This window comes from Phyllobates terribilis, unplaced genomic scaffold (assembly GCF_046119375.1).
Source record: "Phyllobates terribilis strain yellow unplaced genomic scaffold, ASM4611937v1 Scaffold_8__6_contigs__length_399053987, whole genome shotgun sequence".
NCBI classification, from domain to species: domain Eukaryota; kingdom Metazoa; phylum Chordata; class Amphibia; order Anura; family Dendrobatidae; genus Phyllobates; species Phyllobates terribilis.
The window spans coordinates 335,365,711-335,386,699 of NW_027362768.1; the positions used below are offsets into that span (position 1 = coordinate 335,365,711).

The 20,989-nt window shown below is 39.8% G+C and overlaps 1 protein-coding gene across 16 annotated transcripts in view; it reads right to left on the reverse strand.

Annotated features, from left to right (window-relative positions):
* The window catches only part of CADPS (calcium dependent secretion activator), a 646,882-nt gene that overhangs the window by 113,449 nt on the left and 512,444 nt on the right, over positions 1 to 20,989 (reverse strand). For all 16 annotated transcript variants that reach the window (XM_073644657.1, XM_073644651.1, XM_073644660.1 and 13 more), the window contains one exon: positions 16,762 to 16,918. In XM_073644657.1, the coding sequence (XP_073500758.1) occupies positions 16,762 to 16,918 (157 nt within the window). The remainder of the gene's footprint in view (positions 1 to 16,761; positions 16,919 to 20,989) is intronic.

Consider the following 20,989-nt stretch of genomic DNA (forward strand, 5'->3'; position numbering starts at 1 on the left):
ACACTCCTCTTTCTCCTCCACTGCACCAAAGTTATTGAGGATGATCCTTTCAGAGGGCAATGGAAGGGGTGGAGGCACTGGACTTGTCAAAGAGCTGAACACTGTCCATGAAACTGCCATGTGTATTTTGAAAGAAACTAAATGGTGACCAGAACTCTGCCATGGTACCATGGTGGCATCATGGTTCCTATGGAGATTTGTATAGTCAAATTTATATTTTAGCCTACAGGATAGTTTTAAGGTACTTAAAAATGAAAGAGGACCTGTCACCAGGTCAAAAGTGACAATTTCTTTGCTCTTATTTCATTCTCGCTGAGTTCCAGATTTTTTTTTCAAGTCCTCCATATGGTTCCAGAGATATGGTTGTTTTTATTTAGTGCTAATTTTTTTATGTTCTTTACCAAGGGGGTATTGCTCACAGGGCAACAATACAGAGCAGCCTAAAGACACGCCCCAGAGGATCCTGTGAGCCATGCCCTCTTGGTAAAGGCTATAACAATTAATCCAGTATAAAAAAAGACCATATGTCTGGAACAGAATATCGGATTGGAAAAAAGAAAACTGGATTATGCATGGGAGCAGCGGGACTATAATAAGAACAAAAACTGTCACCTTTTGATCTGGTGACAAGTCTTCTTTAACTCAAACCTTCTAATGGTGATATTCAGCTTACCTGTGGACATTCAAATGTTCCACAATGCTTCTCTACTCTGTAATTATGACTATTTCCAACAGAATTTAGCTTATCTTGAGATCCCAACCTATTAACCTCCTATATGAAAGGAGCCTTAGACATAAATGTTGTCAGCGCCTCACAATATCTAACAATCTAATTTTTGTGGGGAAATATAACAAGGTTGGCCAAGTAGGATTTCAACATGGCCTTACCAAATCAGCATTACCAAAGGTCTTTGGTGGCATCTTATCTCCTCTTCCTACAGCAGTGACTATTCATGCTTGGCCCAAATTCTAGTAAGTTAGCTATTTTAAAGAGTTAGTCCTCCTTCACATAGTTCTGTGTTAGGAGATGAGTGGAGCAGGTGATGTCACTTCTCATGACACTTGTCAAGATGAAAGTGTGATCAGCATCAGGTATTGAGCACATGCTCCATTCCTGATGACTGCTGATCACCCACATGTCACAACAGGTATCAGTAGTTCGGAGGTCACCTGCTCCGCTAAGGTCCTGATGTGAAAGTGAGAGGAACAATACTAACATTTGAACTATTCTACAAAACATCTAACATGTAGATGGACAATAATGATCAGCTATTATCTTTACCTCTGTACATGAGTGGGCATAGCAAAAACACTCATTTTAATAAATACTGGACTAGGCTCTAATTTGCATCATGCTCGCTCCAGGGCACCACTGTTATTTTAACTAATGGCGACAGGAATAATGATACAAATGAAACTTGGCTCCAATCTCATTTGCATTTTTCATGATGTTTTTTATTTTGCCTCCTCTGCCCAAACTCAATCTGTATATGTAGAAGTTGCTATGTATGGACATACATAGGTGTTCATGCTGGTGTTCGTGAAATTTTTTAATCGTGAACATTTTTTAATAAAATCTCAAGTTTGGCTTAAAAAAACAATTACATGCCTCATGCATATGGTCATATCATGGAGTATGGATTTAAAAGTCTACTATAGGTATTGCATGATGTATTGTGGCAGGAAATATTGCTTATGGCTAACGGACCCTCGTTAGAAAGTTATTGGCCCCACAATCACAGGAGGACAGCTATCTCTCCTATCTCCCCCATAGAAAGGAACACTCAGCCGATCGTTCCTCTATGAGATGGCTGCTGCTAGAATGATATGGCAGCTGCTTATCTCCTTATCTCCCCCTCAGTCATGTTCAAACCATGGTCACAGTAAGGAGGAGTCTGAAAGGCGGTCAAACGAGAGCAGTGCTGCTTCATTTAATGTCATTGAGGTTTACAGAAACAATTATTGAACTTATAGGTATTGAATGGAGTCGCAGGATACAAACTTATACATGAAAACTCCTTTTCACCAGGGTCATGCAGCCAAGAGGAACTAAAAATGTGGGACCCCATTCTTGTGATCAAGGCTGTCTAAGCATTGTAGCCCCAAGTAATCAGACATTTACTTTAAATGTTCATTGTGGCATTACCTTTTAAAGGGAACCTGTCATCAGATTCATTCTGCCCAAACTGCGGGCATGACTTGGCACGATTGCAGCCAGGTATGTTTTTCTATGAATGCTAAGGTGTTTCAGAGAAACTACATTTTACAGATTCCTACGCGGACCATAGCTGGAGATGAGACTAGTCTGAGGTCTCCCCTGCTTTGCTGAAACACCATGATGTTTTATAGAAAATATATTTTACAGATATGGACATGGACCATAGCTGGAGACGAGACTAGTCCGACATCTCCCCTGCCTTGATGAAATGCTATGATGTTTTAGAGAAAATATATTTTACAGATCTGGACATGGACCATAGCTGGAGACGAGACTAGTCTGACGTCTCCCATGCCTTGCTAAAATGCTAAAATGTTATGATGTTTTAGAGAAAATATATTTTACAGATCCGGACATGGACCATAGCTGGAGACGAGACTAGTCCAACATCTCCCCTGCCTTGCTGAAATGCTATGATGTTTTAGAGAAAATATATTTTACAGATTCCAACACAGACCACAGATGGAGATGAGACTAGTCTGACGTCTCCCCTGCCTTGCTGAAATGCTATGATGTTTTATAGAAAATATATTTTACAGATCTGGACATGGACCATAGCTGGAGACGAGACTAGTCCGACGTCTCCCCTGCCTTGCTGAAACGTTATGATATTTTAGAGAAAATATATTTTACAGATCTGGACATGGACCACAGCTGGAGACGAAACTAGTCTGATCTCTCCCCTGCCTTGCTGAAAAGTTATGATGTTTTAGAGAAAATATATTTTACAGATCCGGACATGGACCATAGCTGGAGACGAGACTAGTCTGATGTCTCCCCTGCCTTGTTGAAACGTTATGATGTTTTGGAGAAAATATATTTTACAGATAAGGACATGGACCATAGCTGGAGACGAGACTAGTCTGACGTCTCCCTTGCCTTGCTGAAACGTTATGATGTTTTAGAGAAAATATATTTTACAGATTCCAACACAGACCATAGCTGGAGATGAGACTAGTCTGACATGACATTTTTCCTGCCTTGCTGAAATGCTATGTTGTTTTAGAGAAAATATATTTTACAGATCCAAACATGGAGCATAGCTGGAGACGAGACTAGTCTAATGCCGCCCTTTCTTGCTGAAACGTTACGATGTTTTAGAGAAAATATATTTTACAGATCCAAACATGGACCATAGCTGGAAACGACTAATCTGACGCCTCCCCTGTGTTGCTTTTTCCAGTGCGATTGCAAGTGATTGACAGGTCTCTCCCTACATGAAAGAGAGACCTGTCAATCATGGAAGAGTCAGCCAGCTAGTCTGATCTTCGGCTATGGTCCCCAGCCAGATATTCAAAGTATATTATTTAGGAAACGCTGGAGCATTTCAAAGGCAAGTATACCTGGCTGCAATCTTTTAGCCAGGCTCTGATTCATGCTGCCTGAGGTTTGGGCAGCATGAATCAGGTGACATGTTCCCTTTAACATTATGACTAGCTCCAAAAGCATGAAAAAGCCATAAAGAACATGAACAACAACAATAGAAAAGCAAGCGTATTTGTGCATAAATACGATCTGCCCCCCATTCAGAATCTCTTCATATCTTTTATCAGTCTGACTGAGTCCACATCCCAACAATTATCTGCGATATTAACGTTCTGTTATCCAGATAGACTTTTTTTTTTTTTGTTTCATTTTGGAAATCCATTTACATAATCAACTATAAAAGTGTGAAATGTTAAGTAAATCAGGGGAAGGAAAAAAAACTAAAAAGTCACAGATGTGTTTTGTTGCAATAAACCAATTCTATTTTTCAGTATGTAATGCAAGGCATAATTTAACAAATCATTTAAATTAGACATATTTCAGGGAAAAAAGCAATGGTTCTGAAAATTGGCTTCTGATACTTTCAAGACAGCAGGCAAAAGGCAGCAAATTATCTTTAGATTAGCAGATGGCAGATTTCTTAGTGCAGCAAATACTACCCGTTCCTAGCAGTCTAGCAGATGGAGTTGCTTAAGAGAAAGGAGGATCCTGTAATTCAAATCCAATAATTTGAGGTCGCTGTTAGAGGCCATCGCACACACATAATTGGACAATTTACAATATATTCCTATTTTTTATTGAGCAGTTTAAAAGGGATCTTTTATTGCAAAACCTAAACTGTACAGAAGTGAGACATAGTTCACATTGACTTCTTTTTTTTAAAATATATTGGTTCTGCAGATCCATTATTTTCTTGTTTTTTTTTTTTCCCTACTTTTTTTTTGGAGACCATACACATAAAGTTCTGTTCATACTAGCATCATGACTTCCATTTATAATGGAGCCAAGACGTCTATACTACTGTCGATTTGTTTCTGAATGGATACAAACGGTTTTAATCTTAACATTGAGGCATTAGCCACAGTGGAGCCAAAAATCAGAAAACGTGATTAGTAAGAATTTGTTCATATTTGCTTCATGGTGCCCATTTATAATTGCAGCTATGCCAGTTACGTCTTCGGATCGAGTTTGCAAATTGAGATTCTGGTTTGGCTTTTATTCTAAGTCATGGTGCAAGGCTTGTTAAATGGTCGATATTGACTTTTAGGATTACTACATCCAATAGGTGGCGCTAGAGATCAAGTGCTATTTCTCTCTGTAGAGGTTATTTGCATATTTAAATTCCCAGAGGAGCATTGCATGACCTATAAGGCTGTGTGCCCACTGTGTGTTTTTTAAGCGTTTCCGCAGCGGCAATTACGCTGTAGAAACGCTTAAAAAACACTTGGTAGAAGGTCTGCCATGTTCCCCAATGATAATCCGCATGTGCTGTGCATTTGCTGCAGAAATTTCCGCTGTAGATTATCATTGCGGAAAAGTCCGCAGCACTACCAATTATTTTGCGGAAGCGCGGCGTTTTCGCCGCCATTGACTTGCATTGGAACACATGGAATCCGCATCACTGCATCTGTACATGTGGATGCCATGCATTTCAATGTGTGGATGGTACCAAGGTTTGGAAAAGAGGAGACTCTCCTCCAGACCCGGGTACCATAGTATCTGTAAAAAAAAGAATTAAATAAAAAATATACATTATACTTACCTTCTGATGGCCCCCGGTGTCCTTGTCTCAGCTTGCCGTCAACTCGCGGTGGACTCAAGGACCTACCATGACGTCATTTAGTCATGTGACGGGTCACGTGACCTCTGACGTCGGCAGGTCCTTGAGTCTACCGCGAGCTGTGGCAAGCCAGGACGCATCGGATAAAGACACAGGGGGCCATCAGAAGGTAAGTATAATATTTATTTTTTATTTTTTACCATTCTTTCAGTCACACGATATAAATCCATGCCGGTTGCATGAATTTATATAGTGTGACCAAGTTGTCATGCCAAGTGATGCTAAAAAAAAAGCGCTTGACAACCCGCATGCGGAAATGCATGTGAAGAACGCTTCACTTCCGTTTGTCCCTGGCAGGAAAAATGCATGTACAATCTGCATGTGTTTTTTCTGCTAGGGAGATGCAGAAATGCTCAGGAAAAAATCTGGAGTATTTCTGCATCGTGGGCACATAGCCTAAGTCTCCTTACGCCGGCTTGGCACTCTCCACAAGGAGAAAGGCTCCCACTTAGACCACCAGTCAGAGGCCTCTCACCTTGCCAAATTATATCTCCTGTTCGCACAGAGTAGGGGTAACATCCAGAAACACGTGTCTGCAATAGGAGTTTCCGGTTTGGCGTCTGATTCATATGGCAAGGCTCGTTAAATGGTCGATACTGATTTTGAGGATTGCTACATTCAATACTTGGCATTAGAAATCAAGTTCTCTTTCTCTCTGATTAGACTATTTTCAAATTTAAATTCCTAGAGGAGCACTGAATGACCTATAAGTCTCCTTACGCCAGCTTAGCACTCTCGACAAAGAGAAACGTTCCCCCTTAGACCATCCAGACAGAGGCCTCTCACCTTGCCAAATCAGATCTCCTACTTTGCACTAAGGAGGGGAAAACACCCCGAAACATGTGTCTGCAAATTGAGATTCTGGTTTGGCTTCTTATCCTAAGTCATGTGGCAAGGCTCGTCAAAGGATTGATATTGACTTTTAGGACTCTTAAATTTAATTTGTGGGGAGATGCTAGAGATCAAACCCTTTTCCACAAATATGCCACCAAATCGTACTATTTCTATAGGACACTAATGCAACAAGTCCAAACGGAGAGAACAATTTAAGAGCATTCTTTAATTAAAATAATAAGTTATCAAAGCAATATTTGTGTTAACATTGCATTTTGAACTTTTTTCTTGATGTATCTGAATACCCTACAACAATCAAAATTTTAACATATTTTTTTAAACACTTTGGGTAGAAAGTTATTATTAGCTATCTTTAGCTGATTTTCCACTTTTTACGCCACCCCTCTTACTGGAGAAAGTTTGCATCTTTTTGTGTGATTTTTTTGCTTGTTTTAAAAGTTGCAATTACTAAATCTGGCTAAACAAGAACAGTTTTACAAATAGTTAGAGAGGGTTAAAATCACAAATTTTTGAGTAAAAATGGCAAAAAGTTTTAAATTTTTTGACAACAGAAAAAGCTTTGATGCATTTTCCTTTTAGTTCTTTTTTTAACTCTTGCATGTTTATCTCATTCCACATTTTATATCTTTTTATTTTATACATGTGTTTATATTTCTAATTTTGGCAGTACTCCTATATATTATAGTATCACTTTTTATGTATTATTTATTTTCACACTTATTTGTGTTTCAATTAAAAAAATATGCTCTTTTTGTTCTAACACTTTAATACAACTTTATGTACAGTTTATATACAGTTACATGTGTTTTCTTGAAACTGAATTAGTAGTGTCCTCCCATGGAGATGTATTAGATAAATAGAAAAGCAAGTAAATCTACATTAAAAGACTATCTTCACTGACCTGTTACTGACAATAACCTGTGTCATGCCATTTCCTATAAATTATTCATGAGTACCCTGAGCATGTCTAAGTGTTCTGCTCTATGGCCTTGACTAAAGCAAGACAGCAGGGATTTAGTAATTGAAGTGAATGGATATTCTCATTTTAAGGCCACGTTCACACATTCAGTATTTGGTCAGTATTTTACATCAGTATTTGTAAGACAAAACCAGAATTGGGTGATAAATGCAGAAGTGGTGACTTGTTTCTATTATACTTTTCCTCTTATTGTTCTACTTCTGATTTTGGCTTGCAAATACTGATGTAAAATACTGACCAAATACTGAACGTGTGAACGTGGCCTTACACTCAAATGAGTGAAGAGGATATTTATATCTGATATGATTAAATTGCTCATGAAATAATTTGTGCCATAGGCATATTTTGCTTGAGGATAATGTCTCGTTACAACATGGAGGTGAAAAGTCCATAATTAGACTGATGGAATAAAAAAATCTATTATTTGTGAAAAAATGCAATGATTTTAACTTTTGTAAGTTGGGTACACATATATTAATAAACCATAAAGAAGTTGTCCACTACTTTTCCATTGATGCATAGAATAGGGCATCAATGTTTGATCGGCCGGCGTCCCGCACCTGGCACCCTCACCGATCAGCGGATATCGGTGGTGGCAGCCGTCGGCTGGAAGTGCGTACTTGTGTTGCTTGGCCGTCTATTTGTAGTGGCCACCGCGGGGTAGGACACATCTGCCTCCCATTGAATTGAATAGGAGGCAGATGTGGAGTACCCCACGGCAGCCACTACAACTAGACATCGAAGCACTACAAGTAAGTACTTCTGGCTGGCGGCCGCCGCCGTCACTGATAACAGCTGATTGGCGAGGGTGCTGTGTGCGGGACCCGAGTCGACCAAACATTGATGCCCTATCCTACGGATAGGGCATCAATGGAAAAGTAGTGGTCAATTTCTTTAACATGTGCTTTCTGTAGCCAGACAGCATATAGGTAGCAATACCCCTTGGCTACATGTCAGAAGAGCGTTCATTTGGTTGACTCTACTTTTCCAGATTTCAATGCATGTGCACATTGGGTGACAGATTATTTTACAAGAGTAGGGCATGTTGAAATCTTACTACTACTGCGAAAAACGCAGGACACTCTCTTACATATTATATGGTCAACCGGTTAAGCAGAATCAGCGGTTTGGGATGATGTTTAACTAACTTGTACTGGCACCTTAACGTACTTTACCATTTGACCAATTCTCTTGGTGTTTTTGCAAATCTTGGTTGTTTCACATTTTCCACAGAGTGGCCAAAGCTGTAATTTATTGAATTTATTAGTAGACTGACTTTGTTCATATCAGGATCAAGGGTGTTCATGTATAATGACCATGACAGCTATACCATTAAAGTTTTTAACATTTCAATTGTTGCTGATGGACACCATTGACATATGATGGGATCTGTCAGATTTTACCTAAAGGGGTTGTCTGGTCTTCTGATAAAAGTCTGAATCCTGATGGCGTGCAGTGTGCATGCTGTCAGGATTCCCCTGTGTTGCAAGTGAGAGCAGGCTGTCATATTACACATGTAAGCGATTTGCATACTTCCGGACACTTTCTGACTAGACATGCTTGGCTTCTCTCAATAGAAGTGAATTGAAAGAAACTGAGCACGTCTAGTCCTCATGTGACAACATATATGCTCTCACCAGAAATACCAGGGAATCCTGACAGTGTCAGGATTTAGAGGTAAGTGACTGCAAACTTGAATCAGAAGATCCAACAACACCTTTAATGTTCCAGTATTTTTCTTGACAAAAATAGCTTTTCAGACTGTAATAAACTTGTTCAAATAGGTTAAAAGATGTATCTACAACCATATAGTTTTTTTTTACTGGCATCAGAACATAATAACAATCTAATGATCCACATTAAGATCTGTTGCCCTTGAAAACGATCCATGTGTGAGTAAATACAGTTATATGAAAAAGTTTGGGCACCCCTATTAATCTTAAGCTTAATGTTTTATAAAAATTGGTGTCTTTGCAACAGCTATTTCAGTTTAATATATGTAATAACTGTTGGACACAGTAATGTTTCTGCCTTGAAATGAGATTTATTGTACTAACAGAAAATGTGCAATCTGCATTCAAACAAAATTTGACAGGTGCATAAGTATGGGCACCTCACCAGAAAAGTGACATTAATATTTAGTAGATCCTCCTTTTGCAAAAATAACAGCCTCTAGTCGCTTCCTGAAGCTTTTAATGATTTCCTGGATCCTGGATGAAGACATTTTTGACCATTCCTCTTTACAAAACAATTCCAGTTCAGTTACGTTTGATGGTCGCCGAGCATGGACAGCCCTCTTCAAATGATCCCACAGATGTTCAATGATATTCAGGTCTGGGGACTGGGATGGCCATTTCAGAACATTGTAATTGTTCCTCTGCATGAATGCCTGAGTAGATTTGGAGCGGTGTTTTGGATCATTGTCTTGCTGAAAGATCCATCCCCTGCGTAACTTCAACTTTGTCACTGATTCTTGAACATTATTGTCAAGAATCTGCTGATACTGAGTGGAATCCATGCGTCCCTCAACTTTAACAAGATTCCCGGTGCCGGCATTGGCCACACAGCCCCAAAGCATGATGGAACATCCACCAAATTTTACTGTGGGTAGCAAGTGTTTTTCTTGGAATGCTGTGTTTTTTTGCCGCCATGCATAACGCCTTTTTGTATGACCAAACAACTCAATCTTGGTTTCATCAGTCCACAGGACCTTCATCCAAAAAGAAATTGGCTTCTCCAAATGTGCTTTTGCATACCTCAGCCGACTCTGTTTGTGGCGTGCTTGCAGAAACGGCTTCTTTCGCATCACTCTCCCATACAGCTTCTCCTTGTGCAAAGTGCGTTGTATAGTTGACCGATGCACAGTGACACCATCTGCAGCAAGTTGATGCTGCAGCTCTCTGGAGGTGGTCTGAGGATTGTCCTTGACTGATCTCACCATTCTTCTTCTCTGCCTTTCTGATGTTTTTCTTGGCCTGCCACTTCTGGCCTTAACAAGAACTGTCCCTGTGTTCTTCCATTTCCTTACTATGTTCCTCACAGAAGAAACTGACAGGTTAAATCTCTGAGACAACTTTTTGTATCCTTCCCCTGAACAACTATGTTGAATAATCTTTGTTTTCAGATCATTTGACAGTTGTTTTGAGGAGCCCATGATGCCACTTTCAGATGAGATTCAAACAGGAGAACAACTTGCAAGTGGCCACTTTAAGTAGCTTTTCTCATGATTGCATACACCTGGCTATGAAATTCAAAGCTCAATGAGGTTACAAAACAAAAAAAAAGTGCCATAGTACGTCAGTAAGAAGTAGGTAGGAGTATTTAAAACAAGAAAATGATAAGGGTGCCCATACTTATGCACCTGTCAAATTTTGTTTGAATGCAGATTGCACATTTTCTGTTAGTACAATAAACCTCATTTCAAGGCAGAAACATTACTGTGTCCAACAGTTATTACATATATCAAACTGAAATAGCTGTTGCAAAACCACCAATTTTTATAAAACATTAAGCTTAAGATTAATAGGGGTGCCCAAACTTTTTCATATAACTGTACATGCTGGTTATGAACTGGTATTGAAAAAAAAAATGTATATGGGCGCTAGAGAATTTTTCTTACAATTTCATGGTTTGTGGTTTGGAAGAAGACTGGATTGTACAGTCAAATCCTATGCATCCTATGCACCACCTATCACTATAGTTCTGCAATACAAATGTGTTAGAATCTATGTTGTTTTACTATCGGCCATCTTGTTGTGGTTTGCTGGCTTCTAGTCTTTTCCTCTGGTGCTGTGTGTCTTGGTCACATGATCTCTTCACTCTTTATTACTCAGCACCTGTCTCCCATTCCCCACTGGACTTCAGTGTTGTTACGCTTGTGCTCTGGCTAAGTTGCCTTGTTAAGTTCTTTATGCTTTGGACAATTGATATCCTGGGACTTCTTGTTCCACCAGTTTTGTTCCCTTTAATCTTCGTTTCTGCAACTAACTTTTCTGTTAGGAGGTCTCCTGTTTTTGCTCCCAGTCCTTAGATCTTTAAGGGGCCCCTTTCCCCTTCCTTCAGGTCTTTGTTTGAGCTCAGTGCAGGAGTTTTGGTGGGGCTATTCACAAGGAATAGGGCACCCACCCCAGCGTAGGGTTAAGCTGAGTCTCAGTGCAGGGACAGCTTTTCCCTCCTATTCCTTAGTTCTAAGTTGCAGAACATAACAGTATGTCCAGCCCCGTTTAAAAAAAAAAAATAAAAAAAAAGGTTTTTTTTTTTCTTTTTTTTTCTCCTCTCCTCTTCCTGGGTTTTCTTCAGTATGAGTACCATCCAGGAGCTTGCTCAACGCTTGCAAGGGTTGACTCTGGAGGTTGCCGGTCTTCAGTAGTACGTGACTAAATACCCTGCAGAACGCTATGGATTACCTAAGGTAGGATTACCTGAGTATTTCTTGGGGAAACGACAGGATTTTTTTCATTTAAAAATGCTAGTTTGTTGTATTTTCGGCTCAGACCTAGATCTTCTGGGAGTGAACTACAGCGTGTAGGGATTATTATGTCTCTATTGCGTAAAGAACCTCAAATCTGGGTGTTTTCATTGTCTCCTGATGATCATTGTTTGAGGTCTGTGGAGGCATTTTTTTATGCCATGGGTTTGCTGTATGATGATCCTGATGGGGTTACATCAGCTGAGGCAGAGCTCAGACATCTCAAACAGGGTTCTCTTGATGCTGAGAGTTATTACACCCTGTTCAGATGATGGTCTGCAGAGGTCAGGTGCAACGACCCTGCACTCAAGTTTCAGCTTCTGGCAGGCTTGAGTGAAAGGGTTAAAGATTTGCTCATTGCAGTCCCTGAACCTGATACTCTGCAAGTTGCCATGCAGTTAGCTATCCATGTGGATAGAAGGTTGAGGGCCAGACAGAATGAGGAGAAGTTTCCTGTATTGCTGGATTCTGTTTCTCACGATATTCCTGCCGACACTGGGGAACCTATGCAGGTCGGGGCAATGTCATCACGTTCCAGGGAGAGGGACGGGAGGTTCTCTGAGGGACTTTGCTTGTTTTGCGGTAAGGCTGATCATTTTTTAAAGCAATGCGAGGTTCGCTTAAGGAAAGAAAAAAAAATGGTCAATAGAAATAACACTCCCGTTCGCATTGCGTTTTTATGTTCTGTGGGGTGTTTTTTTCCTGGTAATACCACCTGTCAGGGTCGTTCAAATGAGTTTCAGGTTATGGTGGATTGTGGTTCTGCACTTAATTTGATTGATCAACAATTTCTTGAAACGCATAAGTTTGATTCTGAACCTTTGTCATCTCCTTTTCCTGTGGTGGCGATAATACTCCCCTGGAGCATGGGAGCATTCTTTGAAAGGTCACTGGGTTTCCACTTACTATGAATATGGAACATCAGGAGCAGATTGACTTATTTGTACTTGCTAAGTTGCCTTCCCCGGTCGTCCTGGGGTTGCCCTGATTAAAAGTGCATAATCTTTGCTGGACTGGTCGTCTGGTTCCATAAGATCCTGGGGTCAGGGGTGTTATGGTAAGTGTTGCAATGTTCATATTGCGGCTGTTGTGAAGGGGAGTTACCTGAACCCATTCAGGATTTTTGGAGGGTTTTTTCGGAGGCTTTGCCATCTCATAGAGATTACGATTGCGCTATTGACTTCGCCCCTGATGCTAAGCTCCCTAAGAGTCGGTAGTTTAATCTGACAATTCCCGAGAGGGAGGCTTTGAAGGAGTACCTTCAGACTAGTTTAGCTGCAGGTCACATAAGCCCCTCTAAGTCTCCTTTGGCTGTTGGATTCTTTTTTGTTAAAAAGAAGGACGGGGGTCTTAGGACATGTCTGGATTTTAGGGAGATTAATAAGATCACTGTGCGCAATCCTTACCCGTTACCACTTATTCCGGATTGGTTTAGCCAATTGACCAGAGCTAAATGGTTTTCTAAGATTGACCTTCGTGGGGCATATAATTTGCTGCGGGTGAAGGATCGAGATGAATGGAAGACAGCTTTAAACACCCCAGAAGGTCATTTTGAGTGTTTGGTGATGCCTTTTGGGCTTACTAAAGCCCCTGCATTTTTTCAAAATTTCATCAATGACATTCTGAGACCCTTGATCGGTAGGAGTGTTATTGTTTATCTGGATGACATTTTGATTTATTCATCGGATCTTGAGTCTCATTGGCAGAGAGTCCGCAAAGTTCTTCAGATACTGAGAGATAACACACTCTTTGCTAAATTGGAGAAGTGTCAGTTTGCTGTCCAGAAAATTAGTTTTTTTGGGTTACTTTGTCTCTTGCGATGGTTTTGAGATGGACCCGGTGAAAGTTCAGGCTGTGCTGGAGTGGCCGAGGCCTGAGGGTTTGAAGTCCGTACAGAGGTTTTTGGGGTTTGCCAATTATTACAGGAAATTCATAAAGAATTTCTCTGTCATCGCTAAACCCATTACTGATCTCACCAAGAAGGGTGATAATACAGTCCAATGGTCCATGGAGGCTATTGAAGCTTTTGAGTATCTTAAGGAGAGGTTCAGCTCTGCTCCTGTTCATATCCAGATGGATGAGAGCATGCCATTTTTGGTTGAGGTGGATGCCTCATCTATAGGCGTAGGGGCAGTTCTGTCCCAGGACGGTGAGAATGGGGTGCATCCCTGTGTTTTCTTTTCAAAAAAAAAAATTTCTGAGACAGAGCTCAACTATGATGTTGGGAATCGTGAGTTGTTGGCTATTAAACGCGCGTTCGAGCATTCGTGACATTTTTTGGAGGGGGCTCGACATCCTATACAGGTTTTCACTGATCATAAGAATTAGATTTTTCTGGACGCAGCTAAACACTTGAATGCCCATCAGGCTAGGTGGGCACTGTTTTTTGCCTGGTTCAATTTTTCCGTAACCTTTGTGCCGGGGACAAAGAATGTTAAGGCTACTTGTCTCGTAGTTTCTCTCCAGCGGTGAATGCTGAGAGGGAGGAGTGTATTTTGCAGAGAGGGGTGGTGGTGGCCACATTGGATTCTGAGTTGGAGAATAGCATCCTAGGAGCTCAGAGTGCGGCACCAACTAAAACTCCGTGTGGTAAATTGTTCGTGCCTAGAGCCTTGAGTAGAGCATTGTTTGTTGAATGTCATGAGTCTCGGTTGGCGGGTCAACCAGGGATTTCGGAAACTAGGAAGTCTATCGGTCGGAGTTTCTGGTGGCCAGGGTGGCAAAGGGAAGTCATCAAGTGGGTGCGTCAGTGTTCTGTGTGCGCTAAGTCAAAGGCCTCTCACACTCCGGCTGCGGGGTTGCTGTGCCCCTTGGAAGTTCCTAGTTCGCCATGGACGCACCTTGCCATGGATTTTATCACCGATCTGCCTTTATCGGAGGGTTTTTCTGTTATCTGGGTTGTTGTGGACCGGTTTAGTAAAATGTGTCATCTGGTTCCGTTCAACAAGTTACCTTGCGCCAAGACTCTTGCTAAGGCTTTTGTGAAGGAGATTGTCAGGCTCCATGGTGTTCCCACGGACATTGTTTCCGATAGAGGACCACAGTTTGTGGCTCGCTTTTGGCGTGCTTTTTGTGGCAGATTGAAAATTAATTTGTCATTCTCATCGGGGTATCATCCAGAGTCCAATGGACAGACTGAAAGGAAGAACCAGGATGTCAAGCAGTTTTTGAGATGTTTTGTAGCAGACAATCAGGAAATGTGGTCAGAATTTCTACCACTTGCGGAGTTTGCCCTTAATAATCATACTTCTGCCTCGGCTGGTTGATCTCCTTTTTTTTGTTGTACTGTCAAATATCCATTTTTTGGTCCATTTTCCAAAGTTGGGGCTGCTGTACCAGAGGAGAACAATTTTTCCGGTGATTTGGAGAGGGTTTGGACCAGTGTACGCCTGGACCTTAAAGAGGCTAACAGAAGATCAAAAAGGTATTTTGACAAAAAAAGAAAGCAGTCCTTGTTTGCTGTTGGGGATATAGTTTGGTTGTCCTCTAGGAATCTTCGTTTGAAAGTTCCTTCTAAAAAACTGGGGCCTAAGTTTGTGGGTTCTTTTAAAGTGGTTCAGATTGTCGACTCGGCTGCGGTGAGGTTGGGCATTCCCTCGTCCTGGAGGATTAATTCTGTTTTTCATGTGTTGTTACTTAAGAAGGCGGACACGCCTGATAAGCAGGCAAAGCCTACTGTTCCTCCTGATGATGAGGACGGTGAATTTGAGATTTCTCGCATTTTGGATTCCAGGTGGCATAGAGGAAGATTACAGTATCTTGTGTCCTGGAGAGGTTTCTGCGCCGAGGATAATTCCTGGGTGAAGGCCGAGGACTTCTTGGCCTCAAGGATAATTAAGGCTTTTCACAGGAGATTTCCTGGAAAGGCCCGGCCTAGAGAATCCGGAGGATCCTCGTAAAAGGGGAGGTACTGTTAGAATCTATGTTGTTTTGCTATCAGCCATCTTGTTGTGGTTTGCTGGCTTCTAGTCTTTTCCTCTGGTGCTGGGTGTCATGGTCAAGTGATCTCTTCACTCTTTATTACTCAGCACCTGTCTCCCATTCCCCGCTGGACATCAGTGTTGTTACGCTTGTCCTCGGGCAAAGTTGCCTTCTTAAGTTCTTTGTGCTTTGGACAATTGATATCCTGGGACTTCTTGTTCCACCAGTTTTATTCCCTTTAATCTTCATTTCTGCAACTAACTTTTCTGTTAGGAGGTCTCCTGTTTTTGCTCCCAGTCCTTAGGTCTTTTAGGGACCCCTTTCCCCTTCCTTCAGGTCTTTGTTTGAGTTCAGTGCAGGAGTATCGGTGGGGCTATTCACAAGGAATAGGGTTAAGCTGAGTCTCAGTGCAGGGACAGCTTTTCCCTCCTATTCCTTAGTTCTAAGTTGCAGAACATAACAAAATGCTCTCAAAAATATTTACACCGCTTATAAATCTTGTGTTATTATTTATAAGCAGAGATGAGTGAACCCAAACTTAAAAGTTTGGGGTTCGTACCAGACAGTTAGTGTCCGGTGCTGAACGCCCAAAATTAACTTTTCCTGGAACTCTGTTGCAAAGTTCGGAGTTCCGGGGGAAGTCTGTTGCAGAGAAAGAGATTTTTCCAGATCCAAAGTTCGGGTCTCAATTGTTTTCGAAGGGGTTTGGGTTCTGGTTTGGTTATACTTCTGGTACCCGATCCAAACTTTGGGTCCGAATATCCCTAATTATAAATAATAATATTATGATCATGATTACTGATATTATCATAATCAGCAATAAAAAATATAACAAATAATATTATAGCAAATATAAGAATATATATAATTAAAAGAGCAAAAGAACAAAAAAATTTCAAAAATCATCAATTAATTATCCAAATATATCACATTATATTCTAGTATAACTTTTTCATACTATGCGTAAAATATCTTATACTACACTATTACATCAGTCCATCTCCAGATCACCAAGAACAAGTACAATATTGTATCTGGCTAAAGTTTCATACAACATTTTGTAATTTTTTCTTTATGATTTTCCCCTTAAGTTCATGATATATTCTTGAATCGGGGTTACTGACACTTTTTTTCTTAGAATTCTGAATTAAAATATAATAAATACATGCTGAAAAATAAAAAAAAAACATAATGTAAAAAAAAAAAATACATACAGTCAGTACGGAGGAAATCATTCAGGAGCTGAAATAACGGAAAGCTGTCCCAGGAGTCTGGTGGCTGCACCTCCAAAGCTGCATCCATATCCACCGCAAAAAGGGAGAGGAATGTCTCTGCATGTTCTACCATTAAGTCTGACCACCAAGCAAATGCCTTTAGGTAAAATAAAAAAGAAAATCAGAGAAAAAAAATCAGTTTATGCCAAAATTTATACAAATTATTATTTTTTTCCGTCCCCCAGATTTTTTATAATGCAAAGGTTCTAAGGAAAGACCATTGTAAAGAGAACTGTGTGCATCTAAAATAGTCAACGGCAGTGAGGGGATAAAAGTGGAATTCTAAAATTCTAAAAAGAAACATGTTCTCTTTACAATGCAAATCAAGGTATCTGAGGTCATGCTCAGAATTCAAGGTTCAACCATTTCATTCTGTAGTGTAGAAATTTGGGAGATCATCTTGAGTTTCTTCACTGAACTGCTTTTTTTTCTTAATTATTGAAAATCCAATTTGTTACCAATTTATAATCAAATTGAATTGTTTATACAGGTCAAATTTTTGGGGATATTTGACAATTTTTTCTTACAAAACTTTAACACAACATAAAAAAAAAAGATATAAAAAAAACCGTCAGTGAAATAACTCAACGTCATGCTCATGGGAGTTAAATTAAAGTAGAGAAATTGTTTTGATCGAAGTGCCATTCACATCGTACAGAGCAGAGATGTGAATGTGTTTCAGACGCATGCGTGCTATTTTTCTGTCTTTTTGTTTTTTTGAGAAGAGCATGCAGAATGAGTGACTTGTCTATTCTTACACACTTGTCTGGGAGTCAGACATATTAAAAAGTACTTAGAAGAAATTATATATATCCTTGAAAGTCTGATAGGACCAGAATGCAGTTTTCATTTTCCATCTATAAGGTAAGTACCAGCGGAGGCTAGCCAAGGACATGTTCATTCAGTAACATAACCAGGGCCAGATTAAAAACATAGCACTAAATAATGCATTCCTAGAAAAAATAAAGCTACAATCTATACTATGCTACAGTATATGCACTTAATATGTAGAAATATTTATCAGCTTTTTATTTTTATTTTTTTATGTTTTACCAACGCATGATCACTTACCTGGTAAAAAGAAATAATGTACACAAAAAAATGCTGGAATCTTCTTCTTTCTGTAAAGCATTTTAGCCCTCACTAATGTGGACTAAGTATCATTGACATACAGTCATAAAACTATTAACTCAAGTACATACTTACCAACAAAATCTGGGACTTTAAGCCGTGCCGTTAAAATAGCCTCAAAGTAATCAGAAAGGCCCAAAATGCCAAGTTTTGGGAGTATTTTTACTAACCCTTTTCCAGTCTAGTTCACGGTAAGACTGTTGGTACTTAGGCTAGTGGTACAGTAATATTCCTTTAAGTGGTTTGTCCACTACTGGGACAACCCCTTCTCAATCTGTATGTTTCACTTTTATAAAATAATAACACTTATACTCACCCCTGGTGCAGAACTGTTCTAACAGTATTGGCACTGGCTCTTCCGGGGATAACATGACATTGTTATGTCATGCGATCCCTGCAGCCAATGAGTGGCCGCTTTACTCTCCCTGTCTTTGGAAAAATCACATAAATCCAGAGAAAATGAGAGCGGCTACTCTCTTACTTCCTCCAGATGTATGTGATATGTCCAAAGGCGGGGAGAGTGAAGCCAGCGCTGACTGGCCTCAAGGATTGCATGATGTAATAATGTCATGTGATCCCCAAAAGAGCCAGTGCCAACATTGCCAGAACAGAGCCGACCTTGGAGGTGAATATAAGTGTTATTATTTTATAAGGAGGAACCATACGGATTGAAAAGGCTCTGTCCCAGTAGTGGACAAACCCTCTAAAGGGTTTGCCCACTACTGGGTCAACCCCTTTTCAATCCGTATGTTTCCTCCCTATAGATTGAAGAGGGGTTGACCCAGTAGTGGACAAACCCTTTAGAGGCTTTGTCCACTACTGGGACAGACCTTTTTCAATCAGTTTGTTTCCTCCCTACTTATAAAATAATAAAACCCTTTAAAGGGTTTGTCCACCTTTTGAGAACAATGTTTTTCGTCTTTTTTTCATAAAGCATACACAGTATTTGAGGCTAAAAATAAATTTTTGTAATTGGGTTTCATAAAAAAACGTACAAAAAGTTTACAACGTTTGTCTTCTAAGGCCTCTGTGTTGCACTGTTGATTGCTGGCTGCAGAATGAATTACCCGAGAATCTATCCGTCAGCCTGAAATGAGATCTGATGGAGAGTTTGTAACTTTTTTCACTGAGCTCCTTTCTACTGACTTATGGCCACACAGACCACATCACAGTAGAATGTGCAGAGAAAGAGAGAACTTGTAAAAGCCAAATGGTATAACATTTTTATTGAAATCCAATTGCAAAAATGTTTTTAGCCCCAAATATTTGCATTTAGGTAAAAAAAAAACATGCCCCCAAAGGTGGACAATCCCTTTATTCTGGCACACAATAATCTAGCAATAATAAGATGCCTGTATTCGATCTTTTTAACTGACTCAAGAGTGCTTATTCTAACAAATAAGAAGATCCAACATGGTTTCCTCTGTTGATTGACAAAAGGGATCTGATCGTGAAGTCAGAATCCTTTTAAACTGCCCATTCTACCCGAGCAAGCTACCACTGATTTTAACGTTCAACATTGGATCCAACCCCAACAGCAGGATTTTTTATAGGCAGAAAAAGATAAATTTACTGGGGTTGTCCGGGCATAAGAAGTTGACGATCTATCCTTAGAGTACATCATCAATATCAGATCATTTGAGTTCAACATCTGACACCCTCACGATCAGATGTTATTAGCTCCAGTGGCTGCTCAATGTGACCATTGAATGGATGGGTGATCAATATAATTTGTCTGTACAACCTCTTTAGGTTTAGGGAAAAAAAAGCAAAAAACATTACTCCTCTAGTAATGTTTTATTCAATCAGCTGCAGTAAGTCCTAAATGTAGTAATTTTCTGATTTTCACAATTTACAGAAGAAGTTTTTTTTTTTACAGTAATATTCTTGTTTTTTAAAAAATGCACTTGAATTAAATTGTTTTTATTTTTTTTGAATCCCTAATGGATTTTTCTGTAAACCAATGGTGGATAATACCTTTAAGTCACACGTGCAGGTTTTTTTTGACAGTTTTAGATGTAGTTTTTTGTAGCCAAAGCCAGTGAGTGGCTATGTACATACAGAGTTTGCAAAAAGTTTAGGGGCAGATACTAAGTGTTAACTGACAGGGAACTCTTCAAATTCGCATCAAAAATACAAAACTCCTCAAAAACTTGGAGGTTCTAGAAAAAAACTCAACAAAAAGAATCCATGTGCACATAGCCAGTGAGTGCTAAAAAGTCCACAACAAAGTAAAATTATAAAGACAAAAAATTTTTGAGTGTTTTGTTATTACTACATTGGGTTTAAAAGCCTCTCACAAAAAATGTACTTTTGGTTCCAGACTCAAATGACTTATATAGGCTAATCAGATAATGTGGTAGAGTTTAAATCAGATGACTTCTGGTTTCTTTCAAAGTCATGGGGTTTGTATACCAATCATCCCCTGGTCAAGAATTTTTATACCAGACATCACTTGGTCTAAAGTTTTTATACCAGTCATCACCTGGTCTAGAGTTTTTATACCAGTCATCCCCTAGTTAAGAGTTTTTATACCAATCTTCACCTGGTCAAGAGTTTTTATACCAGTCATCACCTAGTCAAGAGTTTTCATACCAGTCATCACCTGGTCTACAGTTTTTATACCAGTCATCTCCAGGTCAAGAGTTTTTATACCAGTAATCACCTGGTTAGGAGTTTTTATACTGGTCATCACTGGGTCAAGAGTTTTTATACCAGTCATCACCTGGTCTACAGTTTTTAAACCAGTCATCACCTGATCAAGAGTTTTTATGCCAGCCATTACCTGGTCTAGAGCTTTTATACCAGTCATCACCTGATCTATAGTTTTTATACCAGTCATTAACTGGTCTACAGTTTTAATACCAGTCATCAACTGGTCAAGAGATTTTATACCAGTCATTACCTGGTCAAGGTTTTTTATACCAGCCATCACCTGGTGTAGAGTTTTTATACCAGTCATCCCCTGGCTAAGAGTTTTTATACCAGTCTTCCTCTGGCTAAGAGTTTTTATACCAGTCATCACCTGGTCAAGAGT